This window comes from Heliangelus exortis, chromosome 3 (genome assembly GCF_036169615.1).
Source record: "Heliangelus exortis chromosome 3, bHelExo1.hap1, whole genome shotgun sequence".
In the NCBI taxonomy this organism is placed as follows: domain Eukaryota; kingdom Metazoa; phylum Chordata; class Aves; order Apodiformes; family Trochilidae; genus Heliangelus; species Heliangelus exortis.
This window is the reverse complement of record NC_092424.1, coordinates 88,887,644-88,901,811: the sequence shown is the minus strand read 5'-3', so window position 1 is coordinate 88,901,811 and position 14,168 is coordinate 88,887,644. Positions and strand designations below refer to the sequence as shown.

General features: G+C 40.2%; 2 protein-coding genes across 8 annotated transcripts in view; one reads left to right on the top strand and one right to left on the bottom strand.

Moving 5' to 3' along the window:
* LOC139795462 (proline-rich protein 2-like) lies at positions 1–1,482 on the bottom strand. The gene is made up of 2 exons (XM_071742456.1): positions 571–1,482; positions 1–441 (listed from the first exon to the last, which is right to left on the bottom strand). Exons 1-2 carry the CDS (start codon positions 1,480–1,482, stop codon positions 1–3), a joined length of 1,353 nt encoding a protein of 450 aa, XP_071598557.1.
* Positions 619–14,168, top strand: part of PHF3 (PHD finger protein 3) — a 44,849-nt gene continuing 31,299 nt past the window's right edge. Inside the window, exons 1-2 of one of the 7 annotated variants that reach the window (XM_071741626.1) lie at positions 619–888; positions 8,451–8,719. In XM_071741626.1, coding sequence (XP_071597727.1) covers positions 8,476–8,719 — 244 coding nt within the window. In that variant the 5' untranslated portion in view covers positions 619–888; positions 8,451–8,475. Of the gene's footprint in view, positions 889–8,450; positions 8,720–13,674; positions 13,813–14,168 lie in introns of those variants that run through there. The other 6 variants (XM_071741629.1, XM_071741628.1, XM_071741634.1 and 3 more) reach the window with 6 other exon arrangements.

The window sequence follows — 14,168 nt, the reverse complement described above, 5'->3', positions numbered from 1 at the left end:
TCAGGGAGCACGTTGTGTAACAGGGACTACACCAAGGACGGTGGCAGCTGCTCTGTGCAGACAAAGACAACGGAATTCTATCCGCACACGTCGGAGCGGTGCTGGGAAGGCCACACTGCACTGGAGCTGCGATCTGCTGTCTCTTGGCCCACGGGGGTCAGGGAAAAACCCGCAGTGCAGGTCCTGCCCCCGGCCACCTTCCACCCACCGCAGGCCGAGGCCTGGCAGGTGTCCGACGCGGCCCGCGCAGCTGCGGACTCGGGGCCACCTCCAGGCACTTTTCGTTGATTCGGCCACCAATAATTGTGAAGGTGCCCGGGTGAGCGCCCCGGGTGAGCCCCGGAGGCCGGCTCCGGTGACAGGGCCTTCGCGGGCCCCAAAGCGGCAGGGGGCCTTAAGCGCAATTCGGTCACGAAGCGGCAGGCCTCGCCGGGAAGAAGCCTCAGGCGGCACAACACATTTGGATCACCTCTCACCCCTCCCTCCGCCCCACGGTCAGGCCCGGCACAGCTCGGTCAGGCCCACCCTGGGGTCTCGCTCCCTTCAGCCCCCCGCCCGGCCCGGCCCTGCCCGGCGCCTGCGCAGCATCGTGCCCGCGCACCGCCCGCCCCGGGGAACAGCTCCGTCACGTGAGCAGCAGGGCCCGGCGCCGCGCTGCTCGCCTGACGCCGCGGGGGCGCGCCTACGGGGCAGCGGGCACGCGGCCGGCACCGCGAGCCGAGCTGACCCAGGCCGAGCCGGGCCGGACCGGGCCGGGATAACTTGGGCCGGGGGAGCCCGCACGCACCCCCGCACCCACAGGCTGCGCGCGCCGCCCTCTCTCCTTTCGACGCGGCCGCCGCGTCCTCCCTTCCGCGGCTCCGGGGCAGCGCTGGGCGGCGGAGCAGGGTGAGTTACCGCCGCCGGGCCGCGCCGCGGGCTGGGCAGGTAAAGGGGGAAGGGTGCGGGGCGGGGGGGGAAGGGGCCCACCGCGTCGCGCAGCCTCGGCCCTGCCTTCGCCGGGGGCGCGGCGGGCGGCCGGGCAGGGCCAGGCTGGGCCTTCTGCGGTGGCGGCGGGGCCGCGGCTTGGCCTGGCTCGGCCTGGCCTGGCGGCGGGTCGGCCCGGGCGGGACGCGGCCCGCTTCCGCCGCTACGCGCCGACACGGACCAGGAGCGGAGGAGGCATCGTCTTCGTGTCCCTTGTGCAGAGGGCAGCCCTTGGTCTGGCTGCCTGCCTGGGGGGCGCTCCCCGGCCAAGCCCTGGCTGCTCTGCTCTACTCCTCCCGGGCGCGGCCCCGCGGCGCCGGCCCTGCGGAGGCTGCGCTCCTTCGGCCCCGGCCCGGCTGCGTCCCGGGGTCCTCGTCCTACTGCCTGACATGGCGCTCTTGCCCCGGCCTCTATGCCTGCGGCGGCCTCTCCCGTCCCCGCCCTCCCTGGGCGTCCGTGCTGGGCCTTGCCGCAGGCTCCCTGCCTGGAGCCGTGCTGCTGCCGGCTTTTCCGCATGGCCTTCCCGGCCCCGCGTCTATGAGGTCTTGGCCCTTCTTGGCAGTGCTTGTACCTCCTCACTTCTTGAGCCGCTGATGCCTTCTTGCCCCATACAAACGTGAGGAACAAACACCAATTTAGTCCCTGCTGTTCTTCCTGCTATTGGTCTGACCTGTTCCGGGCTCCTCCTCCCGTCTCTCAAACTTAGCATCATCAACAATTTCTGTGTTTAACTCTTGTGTATAGTACCCACTGTAGGAAGTTTAGGAGAAAACGTAGTGGCACCCAGGGGATTCAGTGGCCCGGTGGCATCTCCAGATTCTGTTCTTGGATGAGATACTTTTTTTAAGGCAACGTGTCCAAGCTTCTACTGGAACCCAAATAGTGTATATATAATTCTTTAGAAGAGCCATTGCTCATGTGGTTGTGAATGTGCTTAATATATAGGTTGCAGAATGGAGACCTCGTACAGCCATTAGGTGAGGAGTTGGAAGAAGAGCATTCTGTGCAAGCCTAGGCTGAGTACTTGCCTTTGGAATGAAGTGTAAAAGTGGGGAAGAGGAGACAGGAGCATGGGTTGACAGCAGCTGTGCCATACAAATGTTAGTTGTGTTGTCTTTTATGTGGCTGTTCAAATATTATCTATTTTCTAAGCAGTTGCTTTAATAAAAATGGATGCTGCTGTTGCTAAGCAGTGAAAATACTGTGGGACTGAGTTTAAGGATGATAAATATATGGAATTACTTTGACACCACTAATTAGTGGTTTGTTTTACTTAAAAAATTAATCTGTTAAAGGTTTGAGACACATTCATTATAAGGGAGATTTGGAAAAACTGGATTTTCTATTTCTTGGAATAATTTAACCTGGGTCTTTGCAGTTATTGCATCACCCACAATTAAACTGGTACTCAGCTTTCTTTTTGCTTTACCAAGTAGCTTCTGCGCTCAGTTTCTGTAGTTAACTTTAAAAACTATACATATATATATGTACATATACATATATACAATGTATACATATATATATATGTGTAGTTCTGAACACCTAGGCTTTTTTTCAGTTGTCATTGCTTGTTAATCAGTTATTCAGTTTTTATGTCCATTTTACATTTGCAGATCTTTGTGGCACAGAAGTACAATACAAGTGTATTTGCTAGATCTGATTCAGTTTAGTTAACTGAAGTAGTTCAATGCAGTGACAAGGTGTTTCAGAGAAAACCTCTAAACAAGCTCTAAAAACTCTGTAAATATTATCTGCCCTTCTTCTGTGAATTCCTTTTAGGAGGCTTAGCTCTGCATCAGAAGTTCTACTCATGTTGTACAAAGAACTGAGATGATATATGCCGTATGATATGTTTTTAGCTGTTATTTTAATTGAAGTTTGCATTTAAAAAAAAAGGCCGACAACTCAGTTTTCCCTGATCAACTTAAATATTGTTGAATCAAAGTCTTAAAAATACTAAGCAGACATGAATTTGTACAGAATAATAAATTGTTTTACCATAAAGGCCTGGCATATTATGTTAGAAACTTACTTTTTTATTGGGAATGGAATATTTTTGTAAGGTATGAAGAAGCAATAGCAAAGGCTACTTAATTGGTTTATGAATGTTCACTATATAGAAGCAAAAATTGAAAAATAAAGACAGATTGTGAAATTTGCCTGAGTGGTATCTGTGTAGCTGCATGATGGATAGTGTATTTCTGTAGGAAACTTAATAAGGCTTATCCATTGATCTTCTGTTTCAGGAAACAAACAACCCAAAACCAAACCAAACCAAACCCAAACTTACAACCAAAAACCAAACCAAAAAATTCCTCGCCCAGATTCTAATGTGTGTTTCCAGATTATTGCTGACATGCTGACAAATTCAAAAGATATTACAAATTATTTTTTTCTGTCTTGGGTGACTGACAGATAGGCAGTTAACCTGTTACACAGCTTTACAATTATACTTTCTTCAAGCTGAGAATACTTGAAATAATTTTTGAGGAACTTGAAGGTGGAAAATAGTGGAAGAGCACAGCAGTATTGGTGCAAAAATAAACTGTTCTCGTCTTTTTCTTTTCAGCGAAATGTCTCTTGGTAGTAAACTTACAAATTTAGATAGATAGAGAAATGAATAAAATTATGTATGATCATTGATTATGCTTACCTTTTGTGGGATTCAAGAGTATTCACTGATGAGACAATCCAGCAAAGGAAAGCAATTTTCCTAACAAAATACATTTGAAAGATTTCATAATGTAAAGACATGTTTGTAATGGAACACAACTTTTACTGCAGTAAAAGTACTTTGTGTCTTTTGTAGCTGTAAAATGGGGTTGAGGAATGTGTTATTTTGAGGAGAGGTTACTCTGTTTTAAAGAAAACTGGTAAGCTGGTTTTCAGTGATAAATCTCATACGATTAAGAAAAGGTTATCCTTTTTTACTTTTTGCTGCATTTTATTGTCCTCTAATTAAAGCTTTTGCTTGAAATTTACTTCTGTTTCCTGCTCACTGAAATGAGGTACAGTTCTGGCTGGTGAATGTAATTCTTCTGGGTAGTGAAGGTTTAATATATTAAGAAAATATCTTGAGCTGTCAGCCCTTCTTTCAAACACTTTGTTAGGAAGTAGTAAGGGATCTGCTGTGTCAGTGAGGGGAACAGCATATACCTTCATGTTATAGGTGGATTTTGGTATGTGGTTATTATTTGATGTCTCAGACTATTGATATTTCAGTAGCAGGGTGATAAGATATGGGTCAGTTTGTGTCTGAAGACTTTAGGGCGGTTGGAAAAAAAACTAGTACAGAAGAGCTGGTTAAGAATGAATTAAATGATCAGATTTACATTTCTTGTTCTTTGACTGTCTCAAGGCATTGGTTTTGGTGCCAGTGGAATTTTGATCTTAAATGAGAGATTAAAGTAATAAGTAAGGAATTTAAATAAGGTAACATATGGATCCTTATGGGTTGATGTTTCTAGCGTATAGCTTTGTCAGTGTACCTGGCCCTCCTTTACAGAAATGCTGGTGTTTCAAATAAATCTGTTGAGTACTTGTTACTGTCACGCAGGTCTTTGACAGTGTCCTGTTTGATGGAAGATGAGTGAATGAGATCAAATCTGATTCTGCTGAAAGGCTAAGGCTCAGCTAGCAATATTCTATGAACCTACTGTATGTTTTTTTAGAGAAAGGACACTGAAATTTTCTTCTCTTCAACATTTCTGAATACATTTTTATGGCTATATAGAAATTCATATCCTCATAAATCAAATCGCTTGTCCCGTCAAAAAAAGTTTTGTCTGTTAATTTAGTTCTTGAAGGTTCCCCTATATGATGAGATTTGGGACGATATGAAGCAGGGCAGTAAGCACACTGGTGTGAGTTGTGAAGACATGCTTTTTCTCTTTAACTGGGTTGGTTTTAATAATGGATCATGTCATAATGAAATATTTTAGTTGGTGGGTGACCTCTGTGAGTACCTATTGTTGCAGTAGCAGGCTGACTGAAACAAGTCAGTCTCAGAAGTGCAGTGTACTTCATTTAAGGAGTTGAGGAGAATGCTATCTAGACCCTTAACTTTTCTTAATAGTAAGATCTCATTGCAGCCACATTCCTGTATCTTGCTGTGCTTTGCTTTGATGCTTCAGGAACCAGAGGATGGGATAAGTTTCATAGCTGTCCAGACTGATAATGGTTGGGGTTTCCACCACAGTCATTTGCTTCTTTGCCTTGTTCATGAACACTCTTCACTGGTTCTCCATACATTAGACTTTGCATATTCTGGTGTTTCTGATTAACTACCCTGTAGGAAAACACTTGTGAATTATAGTGCAGTGGGAGTACACGTGGTATGTGCAATTTTGCTGAGGGTGATGTCAAGCTACTTGCTTTTAGGGTTCAAGGGGAGGACACAGCTGTGTTCCAGGGGAACAATACATTCCTCCACCCATCAGTCAGTTATTTTTGGAAATAAGTGACCATGAAAAACTTAACTGTATTTTTACCTATGCCTCTGGATCTTTTTCCTGGTGTTCGAAATGTTTCCAGTGCAAAATAAACATTCACAATTCATGTGCTTCAGGCATTGTGTAAGGGAAGAATTTTTGTTGTTTTTGTAGCAACTGTTTCTAGCAATCTGCTGCTTGTTCTAAATGGCTGCGTGGTGGTCTTGCAAAAAAACACAAAAAACCCAACCTCCCCCCTACAAAAAAAAAAAAAAAAAAAAAAAAAAAAAAAAAAAAAGCGCACATTAATGGAGATAGAGGTTAAAATCTGTCAACAGTGATACATTTTTAACGTAGAGGTCAGCCCTATTTTGGTCACAGCAATATTTGAGTAATAATTACATAGGTTCTCCTCCTGTCCAGAAAAAACTTGAGATACATTGTACACATGTTCAAAGCCCCTGCCACTTAATATTGGGTGCAAAAGGTTTGTTACAATAATTTATGGATACTCTATTACAGTGTCATTGTGACTTTTTAATGTATGGATTCATCATCATTTTATCCTGTCCTTTTGTGCTTGTGTGATGCTAATATGAAAAAACCCTGTCATTGCAGAAAAGTGTTTTAAAGTCTTGGATTATGGCATCTGTAATTTTTCTCTTTCTTTGAGTGACATCCACTCACACAGTTTATCTTGTATAGTATCAGATTATTGTTACTACATGGCATAATAAAAATACATTGTACAGTGCAGCATAGCTCTTCCTCACTTGAGTTTGCTGCTTCATTTGTTGCCAAATTTGGAAATTACTTTGAAAACTGTAAAGTGTGGAGTACTGTAGGTGCTAGTTGGTATGATGTATACAGAGATGCACTGCATTGCTTGATAAAAATAGTTCATTTTTGGTGTAGAGAGATTTCAAATTTTAACATAGTTGCTTGCTGTAAGACTGCTACCTACTTAGTAAATGCACCCCATGACTTCTGACTTCTTGCTTGCTGTTTGATCAGAAGGATCTTGTGTACTAGATTGTTTTGTCATGGTTACCATGCAGATACTATACAGACACCATGCACAACAAAGTCAAAATGCCAAACTTGACCATTCTTGTCTTCTGAGCTACCCTATGGCAGAAGGAAGAAATTCTGCCATGATTTAAAAAAAAAAAAAAAAAGAGAGAGAGAGAAAGATAAAACCAAAAATTTTTCTTGCTCACCCATACTGCTCACCTGTAGTTTTTGTGACATAAAATAAATTACATAAATAGGGTTAAAACTGTAGCAAAGGTCTTCCACATGTGTGGCTAGGATTTTCCCTCTTGATGATCAGGAGTCTTATTAACATGTATAAGGAATTATACTTACTGTTCTAGTCAGCATGAGTTAGTACTGGACTTATTAGCAGTGGATTGCTGGAATAGGGATCTAGAGAGTAATTCAAATACTAGAAACTCTAAATTTCCCTTCCCTCCTTCTCTTTTATTAATATGCTTATTCAAAAAGAAAAAAACCCCAAAAAACAAAAACCCAAACCAAAACCAAACTAACAAATGGAAAAAGAAGCAAACCAAAAAAAGAACCCAACCTCCTGTCTAGTGTGTGGGGGGAGGATGATGAAGGAAGGAGTGTGTGCAAATGTAAGTCCTTTTTCTGTTTCCAAAAGCTTGAATGGTGTATTTTGGCATACACCAAAAGCTTGGCTTGGTGTATGCCAAAACTGGTCTCCCAGACTTTCCTGTAGGCCAGGTTAATCATGGTTGGAAAAGACCTCTAAGATCACCATTTCCAGCCCCCTTCCCTCCCTATTTAGTATTGTCTGCAAATGTACTGAGGAAGCACAGAATCCCCTCATCTATTCAGCAAGACTAGCCCCAAAACTGAGCTCTGGGGAACACCACTGGTGACTGTCTGTCAGCTGGATTTAGCTCCATTCACTAGGACTCTCTGGGCCTGTCCATGCAGCCAGTTTTTAACCTAGTGAAGAGTACACCTGTGTGTGCCATGAGCCACCAGCTTCTCTTGGAGAATGCTGTGGGAGGTAATAGCAAAGGCTTTAAAAAAGTCCAGGCAGACAACATCCACAGCCTTTCCCTCATCCACGCTTGTCACTTGGTCATAGAATGAGATCAAGTTGGTCAAGCAGGACCTACTCTACTCCATTTTCCTTGCCTCTGTGACCAGGTTTATTATGATTATCTTTCTCCACTCTTCAGTATTTGTTAATGATAAACTTCTGAAGTAACATTTTGCTGACTTTTTTTTCCATTCTCTTGTGTAGTTCTACATTTTTACTCTGCTGCATTAGTTGTATTTCTGCTATATTGCAAAAAAGTGATGTAGAAAATAGGGAAATCCTTCTTGTAAAATGTAGGTGTCATCCTTGAACAGAGTTCCTTAAGTTTTAACTTATTCAAATAGATGTTTTGAAAAGGTCTCTGGCCCAGAATTTTCATATACTTAATCAAAATCAGATTTTCATATAAAATTTCTCTAACTTTATTTAATGTAATGATAGGTAAAAAATAACAGAGATAAGACCTTACTGCTTGAAATATTTACTTTCTATGAAGTACTTGATAATTCGTCTATGAACAGAAGTGTAGTCCTTTTAATTTTGGGCCTAGTATGGCAAGGTCCTTATCCTTCTCAGCTTCATTGATCTTAGTGGAAGCTGATCTTACATTTTACACCTAAAGATAAAGTTAGCCAGGTTCACTTATTCTTGATTTCCCTCTCCCTCTGTTGCCCCACCCCCCCGGGTTGGTTAAGATTTAAAAAAAATTAAGAAAGGAGGTGTTTTAGTTAATCCTTTTTATAAACACTATAGAAGTGGCAGCACACTGATGCTGATAGTGGAGTTAATGTAGAGTTAGCATGGGATTTCTTTTAAAGTTAATCAGTTAGAGAATTTTTTTTATTCACAGTGTGCCATACTAAGCCATAAGCAGATATATATTTTTTATGTTACAGTCTAAAATACCTTAAGAATTCTTTAGGTGTTTTACAATTTGTAGCTTATTTTCTTATGGTATTTTTCTTGTCTTTCTATAGGGCTGAAAGACACACAGGATTCTTCATGGATATAGTTGATACATTTAACCATTTAATTCCTACTGAACACTTAGATGATGCCCTATTTCTAGGATCCAACCTGGAGAATGAAGTCTGTGAGGATTTTAGTACAAGTCAAAATGTCTTAGAGGATTCGCTGAAGAACATGCTCAGCAGTAAGGATCCTATGCTAGGATCTGCAAGTGCCCAGTTCTGTTTGCCTGTTTTGGATAGCAATGATCCCAATTTCCAGATGCCTTGTTCAACAGGTAAATCTTACAATTTTTAAGACTACAATTTAAAATATAGTTTAGTACCAACCCTTTTTTGCAATGTAGAAATAATAATTTGGGATTTCTGACTCCTTCCTGCCCTTTTTGATGCACTGCTTATGTGCCTGGCATGTAAACTTTGTCTTGACTTATACTAAATAAATCAAAACTTTAATTGGGAATAATTTACCCATTGTCAAGACAAAACCTAAATTACTTCTGCCTCAGATTAGGAGCCTTCCTCTATTGTTGTGCCACTAAGTTAAGAAGAACTGCACATAGTTTTCTTTTTGCTACTTCAATAGAACACTGAAGAAATCCTTAATGGTTTGGTTTTTTTTTTTTTTCTGTAGTCCATCTCCTTATACTTTTTTGTCTGTAATGCACCAAACAAAATTGTATTACTCTTAATTTGCATACCATTATACAATGTACACAGCTAAACCAAATTCCTCCTCTAAATTTTTTTATTTCCTTCTGGTAAAACAGTGATGTAGATTCTTGTTTCACATTGCATCCTGTGTTTCCCCCAGTAAACCTATACTTCATTTAAAATTCTTTAATTAACTCAGGGTACAGCTGAGTATTTTGCAAGTTATAGAGAGACTTTGGGGGCTTTTTGGCACACTAGTTGGATACTTCTACAAGCTATCAGCAATGCAGTTAATAATACTATTGATACCTAAATAATGATAGCCAATTCTTAAGATTGCTGTCCATTAAAATAAGTGAGCAAACTTATATGATCTGCTCCATAACCCTGCCAAGCACTGAGGTCAGGCTGAGAGGCCTGTAGTTTCCTGGGTCCTCCTTTCATCCCTTTTTGTGGATTGGTGTGACATTCACCAACTTCCAATCATTTGGGACCTCCCCAGTGAGCCAGGACTGTTGGTAAATGGCTTGGTGAGCTCTTCTGCCAGCTCCCTCATCACCCTGGGGTGGATCCCGTCTGGTCCCATAGCCTTGCGAGGATCCAAGTGGCTCAGCAGGTCACTAACTGTTCCCTCCAGGATTACAGGGGAGCTACTCAGCTGCTTATTTCTTTTTAGAAGCCTCAGAAGCAGCTGTCCTTAAGACCTGTTTTACTGTTGGTAAAGAAAGTGTGGCAATATGGTAAAACAGGAAATTTGTTAAAGAAGGATTTTTTTAATGACTGAAGAAGTCATGATCTTTTATAGGCACATGCTGAAATTGTCAATTCCCTTCAGGATTACAGGGGAGCTACTCAGCTGCTTATTTCTCTTTACAAGCCCCAGAAGCAGCTGTCCTCAGGACAACCTGTCTTACTGTCTTACAACAAATAATGGAGGTTTTCACTGTCCCTCCTTTTGCTGTTGATCCATCTGTAGAAAGACTTTTTTTTATCCTTAATGGAAGTGGCAAGACTGAGTTCAAATCATACCTTCGTCTTTCTAATTTTCTTTCTGTATCACCTAACTATATTCCTAAACTCTTCCTGAGTAGACAGCCCTTTTTTCCATAGTCTCCCATCTTGCAGCTGTGCAAGATGATAGTACTCTTGTTACTGGGTAAATTATTAGGTAAATAATTGAAATTAGGTATAAAATAAGATAAGTAAGAAACCTATACAAAGGCTGTTTTTTCCAGACAGTATGCAGGAAAGTTCATTTCTACAACAACATCAATTTGTCTGAAAAAGAAAAAAGCATAACTCTCCTCACAGAACTTTCCTTACATCCTTAAAGCAACACCACCATTGATATGTCATACAGAATGATGTATGGTAACAGAACAGTTGGTCATTGGCTTTTCTCTTAGCTTTTTTCTGGGCTTAGAATTGTGCCTATTTTAATAAGGTTTTACTAGGTTTGGGTACATTTGTTACCTATTTATGTGAAGCAGGGCTAGGCCTAGGAAATACTGAAGTGGTAGATAGTGTTGTTTCTTACAGACTCGATTTCATTCCTGAAGAAAAGAGTTATTTTTTTCCAGAAGCACAGATTTATTTACCCTCTTCCAGTTTAAAATGTACCCCCTTCCAGTTTAAAAGCATTACCCTATATCCTGGGTCAACAAGCACTGCTAAAAAATCTTTCCCTGTCTTTCTTAGAGGCCCTGTTTAATTATTGAAAGGCTGCTATAAAGTCTCTGTGAAGCCTTCTCTTGGCTGAACAGCCCCAACACTGTCAGCCTTTCTTCATAGAAGAGGTGATCCATCATCCCTCAGATCATTTTTTGTGGTCCTCTTCTTGACCCACTTCACTGGGTCCATGTCTTTCTTGTACTGAGCCTCTCGTAGTCAGCAATATTGCTGCATGACAGATAGCAAGGAACATGAGCATGGGTGTCTGGTGCCTATTATCAGTTCTAGTAAAACACATACTAATGAACCAAATAACCAACATTCATACTAAACTGGAGTTTCTTAACTATTTTGAATTATGTAGCTTTTCAGGATGTCATCTTTTGGGGTAGTTTATTATACATATAACAGAGTTAATGGGATTCGAATTCCATATCATCTAGAGACATTTCTGGATTTAATAATAAAATAAAACTTTTTAGCAATTTCATTTATGGGCATGTTGATCAAATCAATTATTTCTAATAAATGATGAAGACTGACCCAGTAATAGTGTACAACGGATGCTGGGAACATTCTTTTTCCTGTCCATCACAATTGTCCATGGGAAAGTGTTTTCCCCCAGGTGGATTCTGTTTAGCCTAGTCTGCTAGTTTTAGCTTGTGTTTTCCTGAGGACTGTTGAAAGCAGCATTGCCTCTACTGAAATTGTGATCCCTTGCTGTATCTTTGAAATGAAGCCAATTGTTCTGACTACAAATACTTCTTTTCTTTAGGTAGTGTCTTGTCTGGCCATTTCACACTCCTCATGAAAGCCAAATGTACACGTGTTTTTACTCCTGCATATGAAGTAATTTCAAATGTAACCTTCAAATTGCAACCCAAAATTGGGTATACAGTTGTTTCTTTCAGTTTTCTTACCTCCTTATGCCTTCCTTCCTCTAAGGTGTCCATGTGAACAGTTGCACAGTGTCTTGTGACTAGGGCAGTAACTTTCCTGAATAAAATTCAAATTTACTATAGTGGCATTATATTGAAAACTTAGAGAATATTTATTTTGCACACTTCTTTGTTTGACCAGTTTTCCCCATTTTAGATCCTTCTGAAGACTTTTAGTTATTTATTCCTTTGGATCAGTATAATGGAGTTTTATGGATAGAGAAAAGTTGGATCTTTAGTAGGATTTGCAAGTCAGTTTATGTATTTATAAATTACAGAGATAATCTAAAGGATCTCTTAATAAATAAAATAATAAGATTATTTTATTTATTTTATTTAAAGTGCTTGGTTTGATGCTTTTTTTTTTTTATTTCATTGTTGGAATTTGTGCTGGAATTATGAGAAGCCATAAATTGATGACACCGCTGTAACGTGACTCCATCTTTTCCTATAATGGGGATTCAGTTATCTGACAAGAGATGTGCTGTATTAGGTTTATTGTTCCTAATTAATTTTCATATGTTTTTGTTCTAAAGACAGGAAAAATTCCTCTTTACAATTTAGATCTTAATGGAGAATGGGAGTAAATGTTTAGTTAGTATTTCATATGCTACTTACTGTCATTCTTTTCTGCACTAGGAAGTCAGTGCAAGTTACTTGCAGGTAAAATCTTGGTTAAAGAGGTTACAGGCTTACAGGAGAATTTTCATAAACTATTGGAATTTGGTGTTTTCTTATTTAAGTTATATATTTATATATATATATATATGTAAGTTATATAAGTTTCTTATTTAAGTCATATAATAATGACCTAATTTCTTTTGAAAAGTTTTTTTTTCTAACAAGGGGCATCTTTTTTTTGTTTTCTTGAACATATGCATTGCAATTGTCAATAGGAAAATTGTCTTAGGGCTTACCTGGACATGTGTTAGTTACTGCTTTGGGCTGTTACAGTTCTTTCCATTGAAGCATAATGTTACAACTTTATATTCTCATCTGCATACAACAGGAGACATTTTAGAACATTCAACTACTTCCATATAATTTATAATGCTTGTAGAATTAAAATATGGAATGTGCCATGGACTTGTGCAGTCCTGCTGCTAGCATAATTTAGGTGGACTTAGCATTTACAACAACACAAAGCAAAGCAGCAGTAACAGTGGTGTTCTGTTCTGTGTAGTTAGCTAAGATTATGAAAATCAGGGCTAACATTTATAGAAAATAAATTTATGTCTACACTTGAGGTTTACCTTGACCAGTGTGCCAAAAACCTGCATAATTTTTGCTGAAGATAACCAAGGGAAGACTTTTATTAATAAAGGTAACAATACATAAATGTCAAAGATTTTGATGATGTTTCTAGTGCTATTTTCTTCTCTTGTCTCTCCTCTTCCTGCAGTAAGTAAGGCTTGTTTTCCTCAATTTTACACTGATGAAGAATTAAAAAACAGTCATGCTTTGATTATAACTCACAGAAAATTTTACTTCACGTTTGTGTGTAAACTATTTTTACTGTATGTTATGTTGTTATTTTATAACATATAAAAAGGAATCCATTGAACAGCAAAGTAGTTTGGAAATTTAAATACTTCTCAAATAATGGAAAGACTCAAAATATTAAGTTGAAGGTGCTTCTTCCAGTGTGATTATGTTGAATGTGATTCATATTTTCCTTGTTTTCAACTTGTTCAGGTGTATACTGGTGTACACCTTTTCTAATCATATTGATTTGTTTTCTTTATTATTTTTGTCTTCTATCCTTTTGTCTTATTTTTTTTTGTTTTTATTACTGAGGTAATATTTAGATATTTATTACAAAGATCATATATATCTCTTTAGTTCTGTTTTTGCTCTTGTTGTTTTACTTTTCCCAGTGGTGGTTCTCTACCTCCTCTTCCCTTTTGTAATTTAATTTCCTAGTGTCCTCTGTACCTATTACTATTCTCTGTCACTTTTTCTCTTCCCAGCAGGGTCTGTGTCCAATGCTTCTCATCCGAGGGCCTCATGGGGCTGTACTAGCCGAGTTATAGCTCAGGTGGTTTGAAATTAGCAAGATTCTGTGCTTCAAACTCTTCTGTAAAATTAGTGCTACAGCACAGAGTCTTGTAAGTATTAAAATACTTTAATTCAAACATTCAAACTGTCAATAGTAGATAGGAGATTGAACAAATTAAATAACTTGAGCAAGAACATAGTAAAAATTGATGGCAACCCTGAAATCCGCTCCAGAGCTGTTTTGAGTAGTTTTTATTTGCCATGCTAGCCTCAGTGGCTTAGTAGTTTAGTTCTGTGCTGAAAAAAGAAGAGGATCTGAAAGCAGCTTCCTTTGTCACAGTCTGTTCTCAAACAGTGGTTCCGCATTTTGCAGGAACGCTTCTGAATGAGAACACTAATACTGAAGTGCAGAGCTCTTGGGAGGACAGAGTCTTTCAGAACATGAGAATGAGCAGGCAGAGGGTGA